Source organism: Terrapene carolina, unplaced genomic scaffold, assembly GCF_002925995.2.
Source record: "Terrapene carolina triunguis isolate 2854851 unplaced genomic scaffold, T_m_triunguis-2.0 Scaffold96, whole genome shotgun sequence".
Classification (NCBI taxonomy): Eukaryota; Metazoa; Chordata; order Testudines; family Emydidae; genus Terrapene; species Terrapene triunguis.
Window position 1 is genome coordinate 21,922,352 of NW_020664447.1, and position 27,546 is coordinate 21,949,897.

At 41.7% G+C, this 27,546-nt stretch overlaps 1 protein-coding gene across 3 annotated transcripts; it reads right to left on the reverse strand.

Annotated features, from left to right (window-relative positions):
* Positions 1-6,980: 6,980 nt before the first annotated feature.
* On the reverse strand, positions 6,981-23,277 carry ELF5 (E74 like ETS transcription factor 5). Of its 3 annotated transcripts, XM_024213863.3 has the most exons (6): positions 23,154-23,277; positions 14,780-15,013; positions 10,800-10,850; positions 9,307-9,375; positions 7,963-8,158; positions 6,981-7,401 (listed from the first exon to the last, which is right to left on the reverse strand). In XM_024213863.3, exons 1-6 carry the CDS (start codon positions 23,275-23,277, stop codon positions 7,305-7,307), a joined length of 771 nt encoding a protein of 256 aa, XP_024069631.2. In that variant the 3' UTR covers positions 6,981-7,304. The 3 variants fall into 3 exon arrangements, with proteins under 3 accessions (XP_024069631.2, XP_024069632.2, XP_024069633.2); XM_024213864.3 differs by lacking the exon at positions 14,780-15,013; XM_024213865.3 differs by lacking the exons at positions 10,800-10,850; positions 14,780-15,013.
* Positions 23,278-27,546: the final 4,269 nt, after the last annotated feature.

The following is a 27,546-nucleotide window of genomic DNA, read 5'->3' on the forward strand; positions in this document are numbered from 1 at the left end:
GTAGTGTGGACGGGTGAAGGGTTAATTCGGATTAACGCAGCTAAATTCGAATTAAAGTCCTAGTGTAGACCAGGCCCAAGTGATAAACCCCTCCCCCCCCATCTCCAACAAGGACTGTGGTAGGAGTCAGTCCTTCGAATCCCACAACGGGTTTTCCTGTGGTTACAAATTCATAACAATAATAGTTCAGAATAAGCACGCCCATGAGTAGCTCAGGTGATCAGTAGACAGAGGCCCACTCCTCAGGATGTAGCTTCAAAAAGCTAGGCTTTTGGATAACCATGGGTGGGGAGTTTGTCTTTACCTCCCCCTAGGTATTTTCCCAGGAAGTCCACTTCACATGTATTGTCTGAAAATAAGTCTTTGTCTACCATCTTGTTCAATATAATCCTTTGATCATCCAGGCTCATAATACACAATTTTTGCATTCAATGTTTTTTTTTCTTAGATACGACAGGAACTTTCCATATCTGTCACAACTTGCAGCACTGTCTGGATAATTTGACATAATGCAATGAACACAGAATTGCTGAAATAATTCCGTCGGGGTAGAAATGAACAGTGTAGCCAATATTTTAGCAAATAGTCTTATTTGCAAACTAAGTAGCTTGTCTTTTTTTAAACACTGTTCCAAAAGAGAAAACAATACTAAGCTTTTCAGATGTAAATGTATCAGTTACCTCCTGAAAGTCTATTAGTTTTAGAAACTGAGAGTTGTTGGAAATTGATTTGCATAAAATCACTCATTTTGTAAAGCTGACATGAAATTTCACTTTACCAAACAATTCAGGAGAATAGTGTTAATGGTGCTAGAAAGCAGAATGGCTGCATCTTTGAGCTAATGTTGATTTGGAAGAGTTGCTTTCACCAGCAGCCTGGCTTTTCTGATCCCTTCCCACATGTCAAAGCTTTGCAGAGTTGTATATCACCTGGGAAGCAGTTTGAATGTGCTGGAAAAAATACCAACCAGTATTTTATGCTTCCCTGTAATTTTTTAAACAACAAGCTCTAGCAATTTAACTACTACTACTGAGGAGATGCTAATAGACTCAGACTAAAAACTGGACTTAACAAGTAAGGTAAGTCCCATTTTTGTTACCATTTTAATAATAAGATACATGTGTTTTATACCAAGGTAGCATTTGTTTTCTTTCACCAAAGACTGTGTGAGACAACTGCTAGCCATTTTCATTCAGCAGATGTAAATGGCATCTTACTCTGTTAGCTTAAGGCTAGCCTCTGCTGGTGTATTACAGTATTGCAGGCAATCAACAGTTTTTGCACAAATAGTGAAGGTCAAAAATTGTATTTTTGGAGAACAAGGTGATGCTCTGTTTCTTTATTTTTATACAGAGTGTGATCAGCACAATGGAAAGAAAATCATGATGTGATTATTCTACAGGTTTAACCACCTGTGTATAAAGAAGAATTCCACATTGGTCTAATGTCATGCTAACACGTGCGACAGGCCCTAGCTCAGAAATGTAGCAGAGGACTTGTGCTTCCTGGGTTGTGGCATACCATAGTTACAGATGTAAAACACTTAGTTTTTTTTTTGTATGTGGATGGAAATAGTCTTATGATGCATTCACTAATGCATTAGCATCAACTACTGTGACCTGTCGAAGGCCTCAGATGTGGCTTTTTTTTTTCTTCACGGCACTCTTTTAAGTCCTCGTTATGAAGGAACTGTGTGGGGATTGTGCTTCATCTGCACGCTATTGACCAATCTTCTACAGTGCTGCTGCTTCACCACAGAGGACAGCATGAATGTGTGGGCACAGAATCTGTGCCTATAGGAGTCCACTGGCCAAAATCTCTCATGGATGGGGGTACAGAGATTCTGGATGCTACTGTATCTCTGAGGCTCCAGTATTCAGTACTAATAGTAGTAATGGCTCTGTCCTTTGCCTGCTTCCTCTTCTTCCATGGAAAACACATTTGGGGAGCCTGTTTAATTTTCTAGGGCTCAGGATATCAGCCTAGGTGATTTAATAGAAACTGGAGATTGAGAATCAGTACTTCGTCAGGGGAAGTGTTGATCACACTTCTGATTTAGTAGAAACAGCGGATTGATTGCAGGCCTTGTAGTGGAGATGAGAACTAAGAGAATCTGAAATGGAGAAATGAAATTCTTGTCCTGCTTTGCCTTGCCATTTCAGGTGAAAAACTTCACTGATATTCTTCCTGATTTTGGAGCCTGTATTCAAGCTCTGTTGGACAAATACATTTTTGTCTGCTTCAGCATTGCATGTTAGGGATGGTTTCTTTCTGGTTAACCAGGCTTTGGCTGAATATCTTAGCTTGTTTTAGAACTATCCATCTTAGCAGAATTTAATTTTAAGATCCATTAAAAAAAAAAAGAGCCCAGGTCATGGTTTGGATAGTCATACGAGAGAATGTCACGAACTGCAGGACGCAGTGCAAATTAGATTGTTCATTATAAGGACTTAATTTTAGCACTTTTATATTCCAGATGATTCATAGATTCTAGGACTGGAAGGGACCTCGAGAGGTCATCGAGTCCAGTTCCCCTGCCCGCATGGCAGGACCAAATACTGTCTAGACCATCCCTGATAGACATTTATCTAACCTACTCTTAAATATGTTCATGCCTATCCTAAGTTGTAGTTTGCTTAGCACATGATAACCTTACGTCCTAAAATTCCATAAAGGAAGGGGACAAGATTGCAGCTATCAAATAAAATGTTTCATTTGTGCTGTGCTCTAAATGAGCACTGCTTATTTTCTTTCAAGTATCATTGACTTGATTGCACTCAAGTTTAAGAAACTTTAATAGAATTTGTATTAATTGTTCTTTTTACATAACTTAATTTGGGAACAATTTCACTTTTTTTTTTTTTAAGGATGTGATTAGAACACACACACACGCAAACTACATCTCACATGTCCACAAAGGAAAGTTCTACTTTGTAAACTGTGACCAAGATTAGTGCATGGATTTTACATTCACCCAACTGGAGATTAAGCCATCCAAGGCATTACCGAATGTGGCACGTCTGCAGGCTTGATGTGGTAATACAAAATTATGCTTACATTTGCTATAGAAGGTGATAGAATCTAATAACCTAGTGCAACAGGCTATTCATAATGAATCTATTTGGGCAATCTCAATTTAGGGCCCAAATTATTTTTGTTTACTTTTGTAAATTCAATTCAGTGCATTTAATTATCATAAGAATTTGTTTTAATTCCTCTTTATTCATTGGTCTGATTCTGCAGATGAAATTACTAAAAGAATCTTCTGTATTATTATAATTCTCTATGTAATTAAATATCAATCAGTATTGTCAAAAATAAATATTAGCCAATGTGTGCAGTTTTAAAACAAAAGTAAATTGTGAGGTACAAAGGAAGGAAATACCTATGCAATAACCTGCTGCTTAAAACGTTATGGTTTAACACTAGTTTTCACAGTAATGTATTTGAAAGTAATTAAAATGATTCCTTCTGGAAATGAATGTACAATATATGTACGTTAGTACAAAATTCCTTGCATTTTTAGTTGTGTAGTCTGTGGGCCTGATTCTGATTTTGGTCACATTGGTATAATGCCACCGGATTCAATGGAGTTATTCCCAATATACCTCTGTGGTTCAAAGTTGCCTTGGGTGTGTCTGAAAACTGTGAATAATAAAGAATGTACCAGTCATGAGTTGTTTGAAGAGCTGTAGCTCTGTCAGACACATTTGAGGTGAGAGCACTACTAGCAATATTAACTTGCAGCTCTCTAAGGGGCAGAACCTCAGCAGCTGTAAATTTTTATAGTCCCATTGATGTCAGTGGAGATATGACAATTTATATTAGCTGAGGCTCTTTAAGACTCTCTCTTCAAATTTCTAGCAGGCAGTTTCTCCTCTGTCCAAACAGCCATTCCCCTTATAAAATGTTTTACAATGTGTGTTCAGCATACCAGTTAACTGTATCATCTTAATGTGTGTCTAAAATGGCAGTACGTTCCTGACTCACTGATGAATCAATTCTGTATGATTAAAAAAAAATCTAATTCACTTGAAATTTTAGAAACTATTTGAGGGTAGACAAGCTTTACAGTGTTTTACTCGCTCATACGTTTGTTCAGCAAGTGAGGTAATTTCATGAAGCAGCACTCCTGTACAGTAGCAATACTGTGGTACTGCTATTGAACGTGAACATAGACTTACCACCCCCAATGGAGCAACAGTCCTGACCACTGTATATGCCTATATGTGGTGCACGGAGAGCCAACCCCAGTGAATATGGAGCTTGAGTAAACATTATTAAGGTAAATCTTAGAACAGGGATAGTCAATAGGTGGACTGCGGGCCAAATCTCAACCAGCAAGCGCTTTTGAATGGACCCCGAAATCTTTTTATTTACTTATCATTGTTGTTATTTTGTTTATTATTTTCTCTAGAGTCTGAACCTTGACCAAGAAAATTTGGACCTTGACAAAAACATAATAGACTATCCCGTCTTAGAACATTGTTCTGTCTTTTACTTACATGTCTGTGCTATAGTGGAACGGCAAAGCATAGTGCCCTAATGGGCACCATAAATGGACTATTTCAAATGTCTGTCTCAGACTCTTGCTATATATGCTTGTAAGTATAATCTATGGTTGTAGTTCAGCCATAGTCTTCAAAACATAAATTGAATTGCAAAAGCAATTGAAGGGCACCTTGGTCTACAGCAGTATCTCGGGCATGGCTTGCCTAGGTTTGTTAAACAGTTGTTTCAATTGATAGAGGTTTATGGGCACTCTGTGCACCATTGACATGAGTTACCAAAAAAACAAACAAAAAAACCCCTAACAAAGCCACATATCGTACATATTAAATATTTCATTCATTGTTTACAAACTATAATAGTTGGAAAAGATACACAATCCAAAAATAGATATTTTACAGTAATTCACATTTTAAAAACACATTTACAGTAAAATTTCACATCTGTGCTTCTTACTCCATACTGCACTTCAGTGCTTCTTATCTTGCTGATTTTTCTTTGCTGGTGCTAGTCTAATGGAAATGAGGATCATACAGTACTTCTGAATAGATTCTGCCAGTGATGACTTAACAGTGCCCGACTAGAAAATGCCTGGGCTATTTATGCCACTTGTGAAGATGTAGAAAACTCTGCTTGTATTAGCACTGGCCAGGAAGCCTGATCATAATATTTTCATTATGTGAAATATTTGTAAAATTTAGATTGACTTTAAAAATGGTCAACCTTCAGCTGCATATTGTTTTTTGGTCCTAAAATGAGGGTTTTTTTAGAATCTAGGTTTAATGCCCTGGTCATGGCCATGATACACAATGATGATATTCTATTTCTGCCAAGTTGCTCTCACTTGCCAAGTGATGGGCAGCAGCAGTAACTGGCAGCACTCAAACTTTCTGATACCACTTTGATACCTATCTGTCTTTCTGACGGGCTTCTGCCTACTCAAAACCTACATAGCATTTAACCAAATAAAAACAAAAGCTACTTTGAATAGCTGCAACTACAGGAATCCATTCACAGAGATACACAATTTCTGGATGAAGCTGGGAAACGCAGTGAGAGGAATTTCTCGTGTGACCCTTGATCTTGCGTTCTGTAGCAGGGGTCAAGCCCAAGAAGCGCATCTCCAATGCCTGCTATAGTCAGCTGAAGCCATTCTGCATCCCCATTGACTTCCCAGGGTCCTGAGCACAGCACCAGCCTAAGTGTCATTGCAGCATTTAGCTTGCTGCTTACTTAATTGGCCAATCCTGACTAATAGGCCCCACTACCCAAGTCTTTATGAACAAAAAGAAACAATTGTTAAGAGTAAAATTATATTTTGAGTTTAAAAGAAATAGACTCGTATGAAGGAGAAAGTAATGATAACACACACTATTACATTCAGGTTCCACAGAGAAACACGCAGAAGAGCGACTCATTTGAAAACAAGAAAAGAACCTCATTTATACCCTCAAAGTGCCATCTGAGGTAGTACTAAGAGGGGATACCTGAGCCCTTGAGGTGGAAAGGGCAATATTTTTGTTAAAATATAGTACATCTATGAAGCTTTCAAAAATATCATTGAATTGTTCAGATACCACCTTCTACTCTAACAAATGTACTCATTGGTTGAAATTTGAGCAGTCAAGGGCATTTAGCTACACATTAACTTAAATGAAATGTGTGGCTCTATGCTGTAGACTGCTTTGAAGTTCTCAGCCATTCTCAGTAGAGATTGGGTGAATTCTTTATACAGTTTTCAACAAATATTCATTTGCATCTGTTCTAATGATGCTTGCTCCCTTTCAGGCTTGCTTTCCCCAAACACTGGAGTTTCACTTTCATGGAGGTTCGTAGAAAGAAAAGTTCAAACTCCCATGTGAGTGTTTGTGGAAAGTCAATTTTTAGTTCATAGATAAATAGTTGCACCAAAAGTGCTTGCAGTAAGAGTTATGCCAACCCAATCAAGGAACAGAATTAATACCATGTGATCAATCACAACTAACTAACATAACACAAATAAAAATAGTTATTCAGTACTTGCAGTGAACCGTTCATAGTATGTACAGTAAAACCTGCAAAATACATTTGCAGAAGTCAAATTAATAGCTAAGTGAGGAAATCAGATTAGTGCTTAAAACCCTGTTTTTCTTATGGATGACTGGCTTGATTGGACAGATTAATTCTGTGCATATATGTGTGTGTGTGGGGGGGGGAGGATGACTCTCAGCTGGCCAGATCTTCCACCACAAAGGGGTGTAGCAGACCTGAGAATAGGGCCCCTGGAACACATGCTGACCACAATGGTATTGTCTCTAGATGAACCAAAATACTGACTTTCTAGCCAAAGGAAGGAAAAAAAGACTGTGTTCTGCAAAATATTTAACAACCTTCTCTCTCTCTCTCTCTCTCTCACACCCCCCCCCCCACCAACTTCTTTTAAATGTCAGCAGGAAGCAGGAATTTCATACTGGGAGCTGATAGGCAATGACAAAAGATAGCCCTTCTTGGCACAGGAAGAGGTGCCACAGATAAAAACAATTCATCTTAACAAAACCTTGAGCTGCATCACAGGTGTTATTTTCATAAGAGCTAAGCACAAGCTAATGCTGGTCACAAAGTATATAGTGGGGAAGAGCCACCCCATTCATGTGCTGTCATGTGTTGCTCTGGCCAGTCTCTCAGAAACAGTTGTCAACTCCAGACTGCCGTAGAGGAGAGAAGCAGGAGAAAAAATCCTTCTCTCAAATGTCTGTTGCAGTCAGACACTTCATGTTGCAGAGTGCATAATCAGTCTGAGGCATGGGACAGTTAGTTCATAGCTTGTTCTCCTGCCACCCATGGGCGTTCTTTCCAAACTTGTACACTAGCCTTCTGTCTATGCGTTCCAAAATTCCAGTTTTATAATAATACCTGCAGTAACAAAACAGAAGTGGTATTTACTTTAAAGGAATTGTTCTCAAGTAGTACACGATAGGAACATAACAGACAGTCAATCTGATGTTTTCCATCAAACAGCAATCCTTTCTTTCTGTTAAAAGGATATTTTCACACCCCCAGATCAACTTGCATTATAGAGTTTAAAGCTTTCCCAGACTTCTTGAAGGGTGAAATTTGCTCCTTTTAAAACAAACATTGCATGTGTGTTTTTGCTTCTAAGATGACCACAATTCAGAATGAATTGCTAGGATTATTGCCAAAGCAGAAAGACAGGTAGTGTCACATTACAAGCCATGGGCCAAATTCTCAGCTCATGTAAGTCAGAATATCTCCATTGCCTTCCATGGAGTTATGCTGATTTATACCAGGTGAAAATCTGGCCCTGTAATCTTATCTGTAACCAAAAGAGCCATGATTCTGTCTCATGACCTTTGGATAATACACTAAAAATCTATGCAATCAATATAATTGTGTGAAATAGACTCATATAACACACCATTAGTAATGTGGTGGCATTTTCACCTACTAACGTACCGGAGAGCTCTGCTCAGCTTTTCATATGTCATTCTGTCATTTCGCTTTCTTTGTCCCCACATCTTTGCCAGGGCTTCTGACTTAACAACCCGAAAGATGCCTTGTTCTCTATCCTCCCAATCGAGAATGCCACAGTTTTCTTCTGGAGACAGGAGGAGGTCTCTTACAAATTCCCACAAGTGAGAACTCTGCAGGCCTTCAGCAGGAAAGGGACAGAAGATTAACAGACTTTCAGAGATGCAGTACTATAACAATAAAAATAATCACTACAGCAGGTTTGTCAGCCTGTGCCCAAGATCTTTAACCTCTTGTATCTGGCATCCATTTTGCTTACAAAATCAAGTGCATTGCTTATCTGTAAGTGGAATCAAATTACCTGCTGCAGGCTGGCCTTGAAAAGGAACTAATTTTAGAATCTGCCTTTTACTCCTGTAAAATTTTGACTTTTTGTCCTTCAAAAAGTTGGGATGAAGTTGCATCCTTGACAGGTTTAGCCTCCAGGAATCAGTACGGATTGCCACAGAATAGTAATGGGACACCCTAATAAAGGACAGCTGGATTTGGGGATTATTTTTAAAGCCCATTTTTAGATTAATTTCAAAAGGTTTGACATGAATTTAGTGCTGGTAAAAGGTTCTGGATTAACAACCGCAATCAAATTCCTCTTTATCCAGGAATATTTACAGCATTGGCAGCAGGTGAGCAAACTTCCCCACACAGGTAGATGTCTCTGTGGTGCTACAATTTAAGCCTGAGGCTTGCTTGAGCCCCAAATGCTCTGGAAGGGACAAGAACTTCCTAAGAAAGTGTACAAACCTTGTTACCGGGTGTGCATGCATGTGTCATGCTTAAGGAGATTCTGAGTAAGCAATGTCCCAGGAATCAGGCAAATGGTGAAGCTACAAGTACAAACCCAATATTACCAACCTCAAGCATTCAAAAATCTTCAGCCAGGCCTTCCAAAATCATGAGTGGCTTCAAAAAATCATGAGTTTTTTTTTAAATAATTCATTTGGGTTTGTTTATTTGCCTTCTGGATTTTGAGCCTCTAGGTTACACTCAGTTTTCATTTTCCAGCTTTTCTCCACAACTCTGAAGGCTAGAAGCTTACTTTTTTAATAAAATGAAAGCTGAGATTCTTCTGATTCCAATAAAGCACCCATGTAATGAGACTCATGCTACAATTGTGAGAGTTGGCAACACTGCACCAACCACCACTTTATGTTTAGCTCATCTGGGGCATCACTAAGTGATTCACCCCTTTGTGACAAGCATTTGAAACCACGGTTTTATATGTCTCGTAATCTTTCAAGCACAATTTCTGCATTTCAAATATATACTTACTTGTTCTCCCGTGGCTGTGACATTCTTGACTCTTTGAGCCCCCTGTTCTCAGGCATGCCTTATCATTGTCTGGAACAGAATTACAAAATAACGTGACACGTGAAGGAGGAGGAATTAGAGTCTGGTGATAATGTGGTCAAAAGGGCAATGTGTTCACCTAGTCAAATGTCATGCAACATTGAGTCAATCTGGGGATGTGATCTGTTGTTAAATTTAAAAAAAAAAAACCAGCTTTATCATAAAGATAAACCAAAGTGAATAATTAACTTGAAGTTGAACAATTTGACAGAGACAAACACCACAAAGAAAAAAAAAGAATGAAACCATTTTACATGTCATCTACAGTATGTCTGGATTATTTGGTTTTAGGGAATTTAGGGCTGTCTTCATCAACTGCATATACATCTGTGATGTGGAACCTGGGACTTTTCTGGCTCAGAACTCAGACTACACTATGGTTGACGGTTCACATGGCCAAAGTGCTACAGCAATAGATGAATGTGAGATTTGGCAACAACACTGCAGAGACGCAAGCCATATCACCCAATTTGAGAAAGGGGGCCTGTCATGATATTCCCGTGACATAAACAGAGCTGGTCAGAAGAGGGCACTGAAGGAGGGATCTCAAAGGCTGATTAACACCACTAGTTCTGCAACTTCTACAAATCAGCAGATCTGTCCTGCCTTGCACACAGATAGCAAGTTCTTCAAGGTGAGTATTGGGGCTCTCTCTGTAGCAATGGTACTAAAACAAAGAAAACCTGGAAAGCCCCTTCACTGAATGGAGTAGCAGAGAGCTACAAAATAATCAGGTGGGAAACTTTATGATGCCTGGGGTCAGAACTTTGCATTATTGTGCAACCCACTCTTCAATGTGTATTAGATGTCCCTTTCGAAAGGCTGATCCCCAGGAGTTTCTGAGTTTGCTGCAGCCTCTTGCGAGAGTACTTAGTCCTTTAGTTGAAGAAGAGACTCATTCTTTTAGTGCTGAAATTCTGGGATTCAGACCCTGCTGCCAGCCCAAATGACATTTACTAGAATTACATACGAGACAATGCCACATCACCATCACCACATGATGGCAGGACAATGCACCAGTGTGCTTCCCTACCCACTTCCTGGAGTGACATTTTGGCAGCTCTGGTCATTTGTTCAGTGCATTCTGTGCTGCCTTGAAACATGTGATCCTGTGTCAGAGGGTTTTCCAAACTGCCTATAGCCAGGCAGAACACGAGTCAGCCCAGTCATACCCAGGGACTCTGCAAGAGCTGAATGTGGTTCTAGAACAACAGGCTATCACTGCGCTACTGCCTCACCAGTCTTTCCCTACCCCCCACAAGAGTCTTTAATTTAAAGCATTCAAGTGGAGACAATTTTTGGAGTATTTTCTCACTTGTAAAAATCCCTTGAACTGCTGCCTGTTGCTAGTCATAGAACACGCCGCACCTTTCCTAGTGAATAGAGCTTTGCATGTACAAAACAAGGTTACTTACAATCTTTGATAGTTGGCTTGGTTTCTTCGGTGTCAGTAAAAAAGGAAATGCCTATGGGGAGGAAAACATGCAATCCAGTGTTCAATTCTCTAGTCACACACTGTGCAGAATGACTTGACATTGAATCTTAAGGCACAGCTAGACCCTTTCCCCACTATATTAGAATGCAGGGATATAAACTCACACTAGAGACTATAGAAACATACACATTGCAAAAGGAAGATGAGTTTCCTGTCTAGGAAAAGGCTGCTGCTAAAGATCAGCTTTCCCGCCCACTTCTCTGACCTTGTCACTCCCATCTTCAGATTCCTTCACTTGCTTCCTCTTACTTCCTGTATCAAGTTCAAGCTCCTCATCCTTGTCTTCAAGGTCCTAAACAGGTATCACCTACCTCAGCATGCTTCTCTGCTCTCATTACCTCTTAATGGCCCTGCTGTGCTCTTTTGGCTTGTGCCATGCTTCCTGTCTACCTGATCCCTTTAGATCTTTCTCCAGCTCTCACTTTTGCCATTTTCTTTATTGTCCTATACACTTGGATTAGTCCCTCTTCCTTCATCAGATCTCTCCTTAAAAGCCCATTTCTTCACTTCTCCCTCGACTACTTCAAGCAAGAGATTCTCTCTTGTAGCAAACTCCATAGCACAGTGGCATGTCTGTACAACAGCAAGAGTGCTCACACCATTTAATAAATATATTACATACCAAAGACAATAGGTGCCGACTTCCCCTCTGTCCCCTGGGTGCTCGACGCCCCTCTCTGCCCCCAGCCCCACCCCCACTCCACCCCGTCCATGAGGCCTGCCCCGCCTCTTCCCAGCCCTGCCCTGCCCCCATTCCAACCCCTTCCCCAAATCCCCGCTCCGGCCCCAACTCTTCCCCGCCTCCTCCTCTGAGCATGCCACATTCCTGCTCCTCCCTCTCCCTCCCGGAGTGTGCTAATGCTGCCAAACAGCTATTTGGCGGCGGCCGGGCAGGAAGTGCTGGGAGGTAGGCGGAGGAGTGGGGATGCGGCGCGCTCAGGGGAGGTGGAAGACGTCGGGCGGGGGTGAGGGGAGCTTGGCTGCCAGTGGGTGCAGAGCACCCACTAATTTTTCCCCGTGGGTGCTCCTATGGAGCACCCATGGAATCAGCGCCTATGCCAAAGACCCCTACAGTGAAAGAAAATTCAGGTTGCAAAATCCAGCACTCAGTTTAGGAAATGCCAAAGTTAAGGTTGCCTGTATAACCTTAATTTGGCCTCTTTGTGCATATGCATTATGATAAGGTGTTTAATTACATAATCATATATGATTTTCTTCTACAGGACCCCAACCTGCACAGGATGGATGGTGCACATTGAATAAGCAGCTATTTAGTATTTCTCATCACGGACCTTATTTACTGCACACCATTCAACACCAGTGTTCCCTTTAATTTTTCCCACCCACATGCGGAATGAATTTTGTTATGTGCACCAATATGGACACATCACCTCCATATTGGTGCACATAACAAAATTCATGAGGTGGGGTGGGGCCGAGGGGTTTGGAGTGTGGAAGGGGGCTCAGGGCTGGGGCAGAGGGTTAGGGTGTGGGGGAGTGAGGGCTCTGGCTGGGGGTGCGGGTTCTAGGGTAGGGCCAGGGCTGAGGGGGCTTGGGGTGCATGCTTCCCTGGGGCTGTGACAGGGAGAGAGGACTAACCCCAGCTCTCTCTCCCCACAGGAGCACCTGGGCTGGGTGGGAGGGGCGCCTCTCCCATGGCCCCAGCCCAGCCTGGCCCGGACCTTCTGTGGCTGTGGGAGAGGTGCCCCTCCCCCGGCCCCAAACAGCTGTGGCCTGGATTGCGCCCAGCGCTCACTCCTCATTAGGTGACTCCCTGGCTACTGTCTAGGTGAGCCGGGGGAGCATGCTGAGCTGACGCGCGGGGCATGATGGCAAAGAGCTGCTTTCAAAGAGTGTTTGAATCATGTTGCTGCCACTGTGCCAAAGCCTTGGCAAGAGCGGAGCTTGGAAACGTGCATTTTGGCTGAACGAGGCGCTCCGCAGCAACTCCAGGCCAGACTGGGTTGGGACTGTGGGAGAGATGTCTCTCCCCCAGCCGTGGCAGGTCTGGGGCTGGGGGAGAGGAATCTCTCCCTGCTGCAGCCCTGAGCACCTGTGTGGTGCTTAATAGACTGCTGTGCAGCCGCACAGCTTACAGGGAGCTGAGTTCAACACCGGCACTTAATACAGAATTGTTAATTTCCTCACGGGCTTTTCTGTGGTGCTCAATGGGAGGTGTATTCCTAAATCCTTTAGGTGCTTTTGAAAGTCTCCTCCCAGGTGACTTGCCCAGCAGCACATAGGAATTCTGTGGCAGAGGCAGGGATAAAAGCCAGGACTCCAGAGCAGCAGTTGACTGCCTAAAAACACAAGACCATTTTTTCCCCTGCAGTCCCGTCTCATTCACCACCCACATTCTGACTTCTGCAACCAGTATGACAGGGTTCCTATGGACAGCAGCCTCATTTACTGCACAACCCTGATTCATCCCCAGAGCATCAACTCCTAGCATGTCCCTTCACCAACTCGTCCCCAATTGTTCTTCTCCCACTCAGCCTGTCCCTGTCCCCCTCATGTCTGTTGCCTCCAACCTATCCCTGTCCTTCTCTGCTCCTCGCCCATTCCTTGTCTGCCCTGTCCTCCATCTGCTCATCACCTATCACGTTGGAGTCAAGCTGTTTTCCCTTCTCCTCTGGGAAGTGAATGTGAGGAACATGGAAAGCACAGGAGAGAGAGTCTATCTGCTCTCAATTCCTGGGCCTGGAGCCACAGTGGCTCCCAGCAGTAAGGAGCAATTGCAGGGTAAGGCCTGCACTGTCAGCCACCCATGGCCCTCCAGGGGCTGTTCTAGCAGCCAGGTATTGCTAGAGTGAAGGGATGCTTAGGCCATGCCCCTTTTTGCCATGGACATACCTACTGCATCAGTTGCCAGCAGTCCTATGACAACTCTATCCCACTCAACAATTCTCCTAGACCAGGAGAATCCTGAAGTAGACAGGTAAGCCAGTTTTAGGAAAGCCTTGAATCACTGAGAGGCACAAAGCAGCTGGAATGCATTGCAGGATTGGGTCTAACTCTATAAATAATTACCCAACAATTTATAATCCATCTGGAGATGGGAAAAATAGCGTGGCACTGGAGTAGTCCTGCTAAGTCTCCCTGTCCTGGGCAATGAAAAGTCAGTCATCTAAGTTATCATCAGAACTGAACCCTACGGAACCATCCTATTAATCTCCTGGAATCTAAACTAAAGGCTAGCTGTAGAAGAAATTTCACTTTTCTTCAGTTAGGCCAGACAGGCAGTAGTTTAGAAGTTTATGAGCCTAAATTCACTTAAGCAGCAATAAATCTTTTAAGAAGCAAAAATGAGGTGGAAAATAAGTAAAGAAAATTGATTGTATTTGAGAATAACATCAAGGGTATTAATGAGGCTCTCATATTTGTATTACACATTATACCGATAGCATGTGCCAAACAAAACATCATGCCCACCGTCAGATAAACAGTGCAACCTCTGATGTTTTGAGAGGAACATAGTAGCAGTATATTGTGCTGGTCTATGTGAAATGAGTTTGGTGGTCTCAGTCCAGTTCTATCTGAGCTAAAACACCACACTTTGCATCCAGGACAGTCTCAGTGGAGAAGCCAAGGACTGAAGGGGCCATAGAGTCTGAACTATGGTCTTACTCCTACAGCTGAACCTGTCATGTCAGGCTTGAGTGACATGGAGTGGGCACAGTTGGGAAGCCAGTAACCTCGTTGCCCATGCTATCCTCTATCTGTTGCATTGCTAATCTGCTGATCATTGTAGGATCTAGACACCAGAGGTGCTTCACCTCTTCTGTGAATAAATAAGGGACTTTAGTCCCAGGGCTGTCAGTCCAGCACCTTCCACTAGCATGAAGTTCACACAAAAGTTTAAGGCTTTTTTGTTTTGCATTCAATCTCTGAAACACTAACCATGTATCTTGATGTTCTGTAAGATGAAATAAAGGTATTCGCCACAAACGCCGGCAGCATCTGTGAACTCCTCCTGGGTCATGCTGCATAGCTGCAAGCCATTAATATTAAAGTGGGAAAAGGAGATGCAGTTGGCGTCTAGCTTGTATTGGTCACAGCAAAACTGCAGCCACTCACAGACGTTGTGTTTACTCCAGTATTCCGGGTGAATAGATGTCCAGCAAGAATCGCCAACTGCAAGAGATTCAGCAGAAGAGAGAAATAAAGCTGAAATACTTACATTATGAAATTCTTTCCAGTAAGCATGTTCCAGACAAGAGAAGTTCCTTTACCTTATTCTAGTAAGGCCACAAGGTTCCTCAATTATTCCTTTTAATACTGTCTGCTTATGTTTTGGTGCCTAGTGCACCTAAGGTATTATTATTAATTATTATGTGGGACATTATTGTAGGAGGATCTCAAAAGCACATTCCTCTCAATTCATCACACCCCAAGTGTGATACACAAGGTGAAACACAGACCCAAAGTGAGAGGCACAAAAAATATCCATGCAGGATAATTAAAATACTGTGGGATCAAATGCTTTAGCATAAATAACTCTCTTTCTCTCCTCAATGTCATGGTTATTTCCTTGTGATGTAAATAAATTGTCAATAATAAAAGTGAAGGGACACCAAATTTCTCTGGTGCATTTTGCAATAAAAATGAGCAATGTTTCTCATAATGAGAGGCTGAGTCACTTGAGAGATGTCTCAAAGCACTCTACAAGCCTTAAACAATACCCCTGGCAGGTAGGTAAATATTGTAAGTTTATTACTAAGGGAAATGCTTGTTTTCACAGCTATACCCAGCAAGTTATCATCACACAATTCATCCTGAAGTACATAGTAAGTATTAGGGTTGTGTGAACTTTTTTTTAATTTGTTATATAAGAGACTGCCACTAGATGGTGCAATGTGCAGTTCCCGACAAAGTTCTTTTTAGGGAAGCATCTCTGACAGATAAAGGAAAGAGAAAGAAAGATGCTAGTAGAGTGAGTAGGCAAATTTTAGTCTAAAAAATATTTCAGTCAAAAGTGTCAACATTTTTTCAAAAAATGTGAAAAAGTTTCTCAATCAGTGGGAAAAGCTTGTTGCTATTATTTTATGATAAAACCTGAAAATTATTTTTCTGTGATTTGTCTGTAGAATAGTTTTTTAAAAAACTAGCTCTGGTGCTGAAAGTAGGAGCAGTGTAACACAGCCATATGCTGTAGTCATCAGACATTATTACTATATAGATCACTTATACAGGGGAGGTGGGATTTGAATACTGTTTCTTTAGATGTAAACACAGATCTCTACCACTTGAGCTAACAGAGAATATCTGTAGCTAACTGTAATAGGAGGCTTTGTACCTGCAAACCAGATACTAGAGGGAAACGTACATGGAAGAGGCCTTCATCTTGCAAGCAGTTCCCACTGGATGTCTGTGCAGGTGCAGCCTGTATGGAGCAACCGCTAGAATTATAGCCAAAGACACTATAATGCTCTTTAGCTCTGGATGAATTTTATTGAAGCCTGTGAAAAATGGAGACAAACTTCTGCCTCCCAGACTCATTATTTCTACTAACTTGCTAGACAAATTATTTTCGTTATACTTAGACAATTTTTTTCCGTTATACTGGAGTCCTTGAGGATGAGTAATGATTTGCCTCAGGAGAGATTCTGGGCCAATGACAGAAATATCAGCCTTTGAGATTGTTGCTCTATTCATTTTAAAACAGCTATGCCAATTTACACCATCTGAGGCTCTGTCCCTCTACTAATCATGACTGAGCAAACACATGATAGTAAATAGCCGGGGAATGAACTACCACAGGGATGAAAATGTTATACATATCTAGGCGAGTAGTTAGATTAGATAGATACTGTTTCCTTTCATTTAATCTGAAAGCAACTTTGGTCTCATTTTAGATTTCCTAATTCCTCTTTCCAATCACTCAGCCAGGATTTATTATTTCATGTTCAGATTACATTTTTAACCCCATACATTTAGTTTTGGGACACAGTTTGTATGAAAAATATATGCAATATACAATCAGATGGCAGTGCATGCAAACAATATGAACTGTAACTTTTTTTTGTCATCAGCCTAGCCAGGCAGTTTACTTCAGGGTGTAAATGCTGCTGTTGTTTTAGACTTAATTGCCCCAATGAAATTCATGGAATGGTTCAAAATTGTGACAATGTCTGAAACACTGATCTTGCATTCTAAATGAGTTTCTATAATATAAATAAGATCTTTTTCATGAAGTTTTAAAACTTACAGGACAAGTGTGTTCTTTCATGTATCATCCATGTACTGTAAATATCTCCATTTATTTGTGCGTATAGAATTAAAATAATGCTGAACGTATTTTTCAGTGTCATAGACCCCCTGGGGATCTATCATCCCATCCAAGGGAGGCAGTCTAGAAAGGAGGAGAGGTGGGCAAAAGATGCAAACTTTGGATCTGAGTTTCGGCCTCTCAAAACTTTGAGCATATTTGAATCTGAGATTTTGTTTGGTCCTTTATAAAGAAAGGTCAGTTGTGATATTCAGCTTGACACTGGATCAGATTCTATAGGCCCTGGAACTGTGTGTATAGCTGTGCCAGAGGATGATTGATTCATGATGGGAGAGAAGCAGTTGTACAGCCACCATCCCCCGTCAGGCCTTTTGCTGGAGAAGGGCAGCTTGAAAGTCAGCCGTACTTCACAGGAACGCTGGCTCTGGAGCAGGGGTCTCAAACTCAAATGACCACGAGGGCCACATGAGGACTAGTGCATTGGCCTGAGGGCCGCATCACTGACACCCCCCCTCGCTGGCCCCAGCCCTGCCCCCACACCACCCCGCCCCCACTCCACCCCTTCCATGAGGTCCCACCCCTGCACCATCTCTTCTCCCCCTCCCCTGAGCATGCTCCTCCCCCCTCCCTCCTGGAAAGTGCTAAGCATTATACAGAGCATACAGATCACTGCTGCTCCTACAACAAGTAATTTCCAAGCGGTTTTAATAAAATATATACACTCAGTAATGCACCTCACTCAAAGGACAAAACATGCACTTAGTTAGATTTACTTCTGTTAAAGCCCCCCCACTGCACTGGGCTGCACCACCACTCCACCACTGCTCTGCCTCTTCCAGGGGTGGCAGGTTTGTAGAAATTTTGGTGGTGCCCAGAACCTGCCCCCCCAAACTCCACCCCCACCCCCACCTGCCTAAGGCTCTGGGAGGGAGTTTGGGTGGGGGTGGGGGTCTGGGGTGCAGGCTCTGGGATGGAGTTTGGGTGCTGAGTGCAGGCTCTGGGCTGGGGCAGGGGGTGGGGGTGCAGACTCTGGGATGGAGTTTGGGTGCTGGGTGAAGGCTCCGGACTGGGGCAGGGGGTGGAGGTGCAGGCTCTGGGATGGAGTTTGGGGTTAGGAGGGGGTGCAGAGGTGAGGCCGGGGGACACTCGGGGGAGGTGCGTGGGGGCGGCAGGCGGGGCACGGGGAGAGACCCGGCCCCAAACATTGGGGAGCAGGGAGCTTAGCTGCCATATAAAATACCTCGGGGGGGGGGAGAGGGTTGAGGGGGGGCAGGTTCTGGGCACCACCAAAATTTCTACAAACCTGCCACCCCTGGAAGAGGCAGAGCAGTGGTGGAGTGGTGGTGCAGCCCAGTGCAGTGGGGGGGCTTTAACAGAAGTACATCTAACTAAGTGCATGTTTTGTCCTTTGAGTGAGGTGCATTACTGAGTGTATATATTTTATTAAAACCGCTTGGAAATGACTTTGGCTGTGACCGGAAGTAACTGGGGGGGGCACGGGGAGCTTGGTGGGCCGCAGGGAAGAGCTTGCGGGCTGCGTGTTTGAGACCCCTGCTCTGGAGGCTAGCCAGAAGAGGTATAGAAACAGTGTGGGGGACTGTGAGGGCTGGCTCCAGGCCCGTTGGCAGAATTGCAACAGGGTAGCTTACCTTACTCCCAAATCAGGTGGAGGCACCAAGGCATGAATCCAGCCCTATATTTTTGGTGTTGTCTTGTTTGCACCTTTGGGACTCTTGAGCTGTTTGGATTTTTTTGTGCTTATGTAGGAGATGGGGTGAGGGTCAAGGCCACAACTTCCTTCTGATGTGTTGAAGAGTTAAATGAAGTTTGCTCCTTTGGTGTATCTATTTTTAATTCCCTTAGGGTAACATGAGATAAAAGCAACTGTTCCTCTACAGTTAAAAAGTACAGTAAGTAACTTTGAAATACTTAAGCAACTGGTCCTGAAATTTTGATTTGACTTGACTGTGATAAATATCAGCTTTGCTGGCAATATAAAGGCCATAGCATGCTCCTTTCATGGAACAGTTCTCGTCAGGATTAGCTTCTCTATTGGCTTCTAAAAAGATCGGATTCTTTTTGGAAGTCAGAAAATATTCTAAGGCCCCAAAAAGTGCTGACATATGTCACGGGCACTCAGAAGGTGCTGACATGAAGGTCTGGCATTTTCAAAAGTGCTCTTCCTTTACTCCTTACACTGAAGTTTAGTTTCCTGAGTAGCTCTCTCTTCTATTGGGGTATGCACTGTACCAAAAGATTATGCAATTTGGAATACTCTTCTGGAAGAAAGATCAGCATAGGACAGAGCTTCTACAGGAAATGTACAAGTTTCCTTTGAGTGGGAGGGAAAGGACCAAATATGTTTTCCTTGCTGTGTAGTGAAATTCTAAGTGAAAACTATCCAGGTGAGATAAGGTGGGGAGCAAATAAATCACTCAGCAGCCAGCACAGGAACATTTCAGGTAAATCAATGTTTTGTTTCAGCTTTTGTGCCTAGAACTAGAGGGGTGCTGGAACAATTTTTATAGTGGAGGTGCTGAGAACCATTGAACCAAACTGTAAACCCTGTATATAATGGAAACCCCTTCAAGTCAAGGGGTGCTGCACCCCCCCTAGTTTCAGCACCTATGACTACAGGTCTCTAGGGGAGAGGGAAAGTTGAAAGCAGAGATAAGTGGGAGCAACAGAGTTCAAACCATGAATTGGACCTTTCCAAAGTTGTGGAGTGTTACTTGCCTCAAGGTTGGATTTAGGTTACATTAACTATGGCACTTTTTAGCCAGATTGAGTATTTTAATCCTGGTGTGCTCGTTACATTCCAACCCAGGCGGAATTAAATTCTGTGGACTTACCCCTTGCAATCTAGAAAAGTTATTTGAAATCAGAGTTTGGATTCATGTCCCACTTCTAAGGTTGCATGTACAATGGCAAAAAGCCTCATGATTTCCAAAGGAAGAAGCTCTATCCATGGTAACAAGGATCAAAGCTTTAGTGTAGATAGGACTCAAGCAGGCGCAGGGATTTTTACCAAGGACTTCTATAACCCGGCTTTGTACTCAAGGCAGTATGGGATACCTGTCCAGATTTTCCCAGAATGCACTGGTTCATGCACAGCTGTACTGACAAACCAACAAGATATACATGTTAGTGCAGGGAAAAATGTTGCTGTATTGACATGAACCATGCCAGCTGTATCCACATCAGATGAATGTAGCAAAGCCTGGTTGTATATAAGGTTTGTCTGTAGAGTAGATCAATTCTATAGCCCTTTTCCATAGACCAGTTCCACACTGTAAGAGAAAGTGAGCGAGAATCTTACAAGACATAATTCTGTTTAAATACAGGTGTTTTATTCCTAGCATTGTTCTAACTGTGATATAGACAGGAGTGAGACGAGAGCTACACTTTGCACTCAGTCATCTCAGAAATTCTGCCTGTCTCATTATAGGCAGCTCTGTCAAGTCTTCTCCACTATTTTATGTGAGGAGGAACTCACCTCACACTTGCGCATTCAAAGTCCTATAGTACTTTTTTCCAAAAAGTGTAGGTATCTTGACTCTTATCTTGGCCAGATAACAGCCTGGGGAAAACCTTATTCTGTTGGCCTAAATGCCTCTTGTGCTTCAAATCAATGAAGTATTTGTCTTCCTTTTCTATCCTATGTCTCCTTGTATAACATTGCTAGCACTGATATAATATAAATATGTGTGAAACTTATTCCTGGGCTACTGGGGGAGAAAAAAAAAGTGAAAACAATGTAGTGGGTTCTATAAGAATGTTTTAAATCAGCTCACGGGAAAAGTTATTGCAGCCCTAAAGGATGCTAGAAATGTGTAGGAGCATCCAACATTGAGCAATCCTGGGGGGAAAAAGTTGAAGGGGAGATGCAGCTGCAGACAGGGTCAAATGAAGGCCACGTACATACCCAGCCCAACCCATCTTAGTATGCGATCTCAGGTAGAATCACAGCACAGTGGTAATGATGTACGCTTATGAAACATTTCAATTACTTTAAAGTAGACAGTCTAATGTCCTTGCAGTATCTATGTGTAATACTGACCTTTAACTAGATGGAGTCAGAACTGCACAACTACATGTCAGAGGCCGTATACTGCTAACAGCTAATGAAGATGCTCAGAGCTGGTAGAAAATTTTCCAATGGAATGATTATCCATTGGGAAATGCGGATTCATTGAAATTGACACATTCCTAATTTTGTTTAGAAAAAAAACTGAAAGATATCTTGATAAGGTTGAAATTTATAAAATTATAAATATAATTATATAAAATTAAAAAAGTCAAAGCTGAAACAAAACATTGATTTACCTGAAATAATTCTCCCCCGCCTTGCCCCCCAAGATTTTGTTTCACAGGAAACTTAGAAATTCTTTGTTTTTGCTTTGATTCAGAATGGAAACAAATTTCAAAATCAGAGCATTTCCCACAAACAAGAACTCCTATTTCCTGCATAGCACTTGAGATTCTTCTTTAGCTGAAGCATTAGGGACCTGTGCCCTTTTGGAGCAGATTCTATTTCTAATCACATGGAAAATTTTGAATGGCCAAGGTTTGCACCACAGAAACAAGCATGAAGTCTATGATGATCATAAACTTGTTATGGTTTAAGCTCTGAAAAGTGCTGTTCTCCAATACTTAAACTGTCTCATGAGGGGACAAGGCCTGTTCTGTAAGTACACCAACTTTGTAATTTGAAGGCATAAAAATAGTTTTATGGGAGAAAAATATTTGCATGAAAACCTGAGTCAGATCCAAGTTTCACCACAAGCCTGGCTCAGTAACATCAGTGACATTATGCTGTATTTTTAGAGCCTATTGAATGATTTAGTCTGAGGGAGGAGAGGAAAAAAAAATTCCAGCTATTTAGGAATTGAATCAAACTCTTATGGAAGGAAAAGAATTTCTAATGGGAAATGCTAACTGAACCTCTATAGCAGGGATCTGGCCTGAAAGCATGGGGGATTGGGCGTGAATTCCTTAAAACTAACTATACTCCCCAGATGAGTCTTATGGCCAGGCGAAGTGTAGAATTTACATAAGCACAGTGGGGGGAAATTGTATACTAAACATTCAGGAGTAATCAGCAACTAGTCCAGTGGGGGCATTATTGAGTTAATATTGATGTATTTCTACAATCCACAGAGATCTGTGCTGGTTTTTAAAATCCCAAACCTTACACGTTAACTATGTATTTAACTGGTCATTGCTACTATGGGTAATAAATTTATACAAAGCTGCAGAAAATTCAAAGAGATGTCACTCCATCAAACTAAATTACTATTCCATAGTACGGATAACATTCATTGATAGGCAAAGGGACTTCAAAACAAGTGCTGTGTTTCAAGTGGACAGAGCAAAAGATACCCAGGCATACAAGGATCTATTCCTGACTCTGCTTTTGACTCCCTCTGTAACCTAGGGGCACTATCACTGAAATGTTGTGAGTCTCAGTTTGCCTTCTTGCAAAATGAAGATGATAATGCCTAACTGAGAAACTTGATTAATTGATAGCTGAAAAGCACTGGAATTCTTTTGGGGTCACTGGGGTGAGATTCAGGAGATCTAGGTTCAATTCCTGGGTCTGCCACAGACTTGCTGGGTGACCTTGAGTAAATCACTTGATTTCTCTGACTCACTTTTCCATGGGCAAAATGGGGAGAATGCTTCCCTATTCCACAGGGATATTGTGATGAGGAATCCACTAAATGTTTGTGAGGGCTCCATACATTATAGTGACGTAAGCAACACAAGTCTCTTGTAGATATATGATTCTTAGCTGAAAGGTACTATAGAAGTGCAGACTATTATTGTTGCTATTCATATGCCTATCTTGCACACAGTCAGCTTGTGTGCCTGAACAGAGCAGTAATGCTTGAATGAGAAATAAACGTAGCAATAGGCTCAGCAGTGAGCACAACATGCACAGGCCATTACCCATCAGAGCCAATTGTAACACTGTTAAATTCAGTCCAGTTGGGGGCACATATTAATTGAACACGTCTTTTCAAACTGAGCCTATGTACACACCTGTCTGATGATCAAAGGTGGGATAATAGTCCTCAGTTGTCCCAAACAATTCTGTCCAAGACATCAGGGGCTCGCAGATCATTGTGTTTGGCAGAAAGGTGCTGTGAGTGACTGAGTCCAACATCCCCCTAAAATATTAAGATAATAGTCAAAGCATGGCAATATCAAGGACCTAAGTTATAAGGGCACATCCATAACTGCTTTAATGTGGAATGGCATGTGTCTGTGAAAAGTACCCTTGGGTCTATGCAACATCCACTTAAAGTTCCATTGAAGTGAATGGTTGAGCTCTTGAAAATTTCAGGGGCAGCAGTGAAGGGGTTACTGAGCTCACCAAGAATATTATCGGTTTAAAAGGATCTGCAAGCAGATTTATGACTATACATGGATGCGGGTGGTATGTGTAAAAGTCAAGGGAAGAACAGACCTATAGTACAGTACACAGACATATGGTCAGGGTTAATATCATTAGTTATTGAGATCATTTTTTCATTTATCGAACAAGTCCCTTGACAAACAAATTGTCAAAACATAGTTCTGGACCCGAGGCGCTTACAGTGTAAATCAGATACAAGCGCAGACATCAGACAGTCCATGGTTTATGGACAATGTGCAGTATCTGAAAATCAATCACAAACTGGAGTTCAGTTTGTTTCTTGAGCATGGTCACAGCTGGAATTCAAGCAGAAACTTGTTTAATAATAATAGAAAACTTCACTGTGTGACACTTTCATCTCAAACTGGTCTACGGAATTGTTGAAAATAATACAATTCTATTGTGAAACAATAAAGGGAGAGAGAAATTAAGAGATCTAGGCAAGGGAGAAAAGCTACATTTTCAGATGAGATTTGAAATGAGACATAGTCCGTGAAGTAGAGGGGTTCAAGGGGACCATTCCAGAGGACAGATGGGCAAACACACACACACACACACAGTTTTCTTTAGGTAAGGCTTGTGAGACCCCCACCCCTGAGCTCCCATGTGAACTTTAATTGTAATTGATTCAGTTTTAGTGGTCCGGAAAAAAGCAACAAAATGGAATGAAAATCATTGTGGCTCAGTTCTGCTTTTCCATCTGCAAGAGACTGAGACTGTCACTGTTCCAATGTCTAGTAATAGCTCCATGGTTGTGCTGCAGTGAATATACAAGTGCAAAATAAATTGACACAGATTTGACACAATTGGCTCTTATCTCTTCAAACTTTAGTTTCTTCTGCCTTCCATAACTAACTCCAGATCTGGTCATTCCTAGCAGAAAGAAACCTGAGTAAGCTAACATGATCATATATAGTCTTAAAGGTTAACATTTAGTGTAATGCAAAAAATAAAAAAATAAAATAAAGAAAATGGCAAGCGGTGTGCAGTAGGCATAGGGACCCAGATCCATGCTGTGACAGTTGTATTGCAGTATTGGCCATCTGCTCCATTTGACATAGTTTATTAGTGAACCAGGGTAATCTTTGTGCAGAATGGGGGTGGGAGTCAAGGCATTGATGACTGTGGTTAGATGATTGTAATGCTCTAGCATCTCATCAGCATCTAGACCTGTAAAATAGGAGATTTGTTTACTTAGCATGCTCTGAAAACTCTTACTTCTTTCTCTAGTGGAATTGAGAGAGAGACATAATCTTTATGTGGATGAAATGGGAGCAGACCAGGAGAGTGGGAACATTTAGGATGTCCCCAAAATTCTCTTTCATACTGAAGATCAGGTCCAATGTGTGTACATGTTCCAGAAACAACGCGGACCCAATGTACTGTTCTAATGTGAATGGAACACATGAACATTCGAACGCTGTGGATCACTTGAGCTGCTATATTGCCACATTGTTTCTAGAGGACCTAGTGTGACGCTAGTGTTACATGTACAAATGTATTTCGCTAATGAACACCATAATTGAAAATAAAATATTAAACTACAGTACTAATGCAATCCAGACATTTCAGGATTTTATAGGAGAAGAGCTGGTAAACCACTGCTCAATAATAAATAAAAATAATGAGACCCATAGTATTTAATATTAGATTGTACTAGGAGTCAGTTATGTGCTTTCTCCACCAGTAGTAGGCTGCCATACACAGAAATAGGTGCCCTATACTACACTTGTTCAGACACAGGTTAGAAGGGCAGAGCAATGACATGTTTATTACTTCATGGATGATGCAGGATCTAACATTACACAAAATCCTTCCCTAATTCTTCTGCAATCAAAGCAATTAAACTCCTATATTTGCATCAGATCATGGAGGATTAATATTGCAGGGAGTTATGGCAGGTTAGACGCAATGTGCCAACCACACAGAAGCAGAGTTTAGTACCAAGATAGAGACTTCATAGAGGAATGAAGAGGAAAACAGGAAGCACAAAGTCACAAATGCCCTCAATTCTTCTTCCATCATAGAACACTGATACGACCATGTAAGCATATCCCACATTAACAGATAATCCCTGTTCAATGCCTCATAGAAGGGGAAACCCCCCCACTAACCCTGCTAATATGCACAATATGTCCTCCCCAGCACTATATTTTGTAGTCAGTTTAACCATGTGTATTACAGCAATAATCGTAAGAATTAAGCTTCTAAATGGAGCAGCCATTGGCAAACATACACCAGCATGAGCAAAATAAGCAAAAAATACACTAATAAGTGCATCCCATTTCAGGTAGAAGCAACTCTGATGTCTCCTATGTTAATGGAAGCACATTGATCCAACATACCATATAAGCTGTTGGAAAATGCAGATGTCTGGGACCACCTCATGCTTGATTCCTGTACAAGAGTGAATTATTGCTTCCAACATGGGAAAATGGGTTGGGTGAAATCTGGGCACTATTGAAGTCAAAAGGAATTTTTCCATTGACTTCAACAGAGACGGTATTACACCCTTTGTCTCTGTCAACAGGCAAGAGGTGGCAGGACAACAACAACAACAACAACAAAAACAAACAAACAAAAACCACCTGCAAATTTCAACGCCATTTCTAAAAGTACTTTTTACTAGAAATACATATAATCAGTGGGGGCGGAGGAAACACATCCTCTTTGTAGTGCACATAATTCTGCAGTTGATTTTTTAAAAACTATATATTTTTAATGCTACCATTTGGAAATTTGTCACTACTTACATAAGGGAATGAATTTGCCTTGAAGGGATCTAATCATCCCTTCACCTGGAGTAAGTTTTTGCTAGGCAAGTAAAATATTTTTATAGTTTTTATAGCCTCATTATCATTATGGTGGGTGAATAGATTTTATGCCGTGACTAAGATGTTCTTCATGAGGATTTTCCAAGGCTGAAAAGATACATTTAGGGTAACACCACCATGTTAGAAGTGAAGATGGGCCTGATCCAGAACCAAACCCATCAGATTATGGAGAAGTTCAGATCTGAACATACATCTGATCTGTAAGGCTTGGTTTGAACAGAGCTTATTTCTCCAAACTGCAAAATTCTAGATCTGAGGCAGCTTTAGCTCCAGTTTGATACTTGGCTTGCAGCTATAGTGACAAGGTTGCTACCACTAAAGGGCTTAGCAATATACCATAATAGATGACAAACCTAATTTACAAATGAGAAATTCCCATTTTAGAGAGGTACCTGATTTACACCGTCAGTCCCATATACAACTGTGTATTTTACAGCTAAATATATTTATTCTCAAGGTCACTAGGAGGACTAATTTATTTTCAGATATTCTAGGCGAATAGAATATTATTGATTTAGGTCATGTCAATTAATTTTGCAGCATTACCCCTGGTACTGTTTACAAACACATGCTATATCTGCTTCCGTGTACTCTTCAGGAAAAAAGAGAAGGGGCAGTCACTTGTTTAAACAGGAGATCTTTTCAATGTTAGTTTTGCTCCAGCTGATGCAGGGCTGCAAGAAGCACTTAATTTCCTTTTGGTTTAATGAGACAGGTCTGGATTGGTCATTTGTTAAAACGTATTTGTTGAGGTTCAATTGCTGGGTAGGAGACAGGCATGTCTCGATCAATAATTTATTAAATTGAAATTAAATGGGTTGGTCAGAACAAGTGGGTTGAAGCCCAAACACGAATGGCATCAGGGAGGTGACTGATAAATCAGCACAGCACACACGCTGCTTTGGCAGCTGGAAATCTGTTTTACAAATATTCACATCAATAAACAAACTGAGCTTACGTGCAGATGGGTGCTTATTCCTGTCGCAATGTTTAGGTCCAAAAGGAGGTCTCAGAAGCAAGGGGAAAGAGGCGGCTTTCCTGCAGCAACGTACAGCACTGTGGAAGTAAAGCCACCTGCAGTGCTGTGATATATGGAACTCCTTACAGACAGGTTCGTTTGGTTTTTCAGGTTCTTATACACACCCCCTTTGACGACAGTGATAATACAGAGTGTGACACAGCT

Coding starts and splice junctions, on each gene's coding strand:
- ELF5 (XM_024213863.3), bottom strand. CDS start 23,277: ATGTTGGACTCAGTCACTCACAGCACCTTTCTGCCAAACACAATGATC. Junction 15,014..23,153: donor CACCTTTGATCATCAGACAG/GTGTGTACATAG, acceptor AATCTCTTGCAG/TTGGCGATTCTTGCTGGACA. Junction 7,402..7,962: donor AAGCTGAGCAGAGCTCTCCG/GTACGTTAGTAG, acceptor TTGTTACTGCAG/GTATTATTATAAAACTGGAA.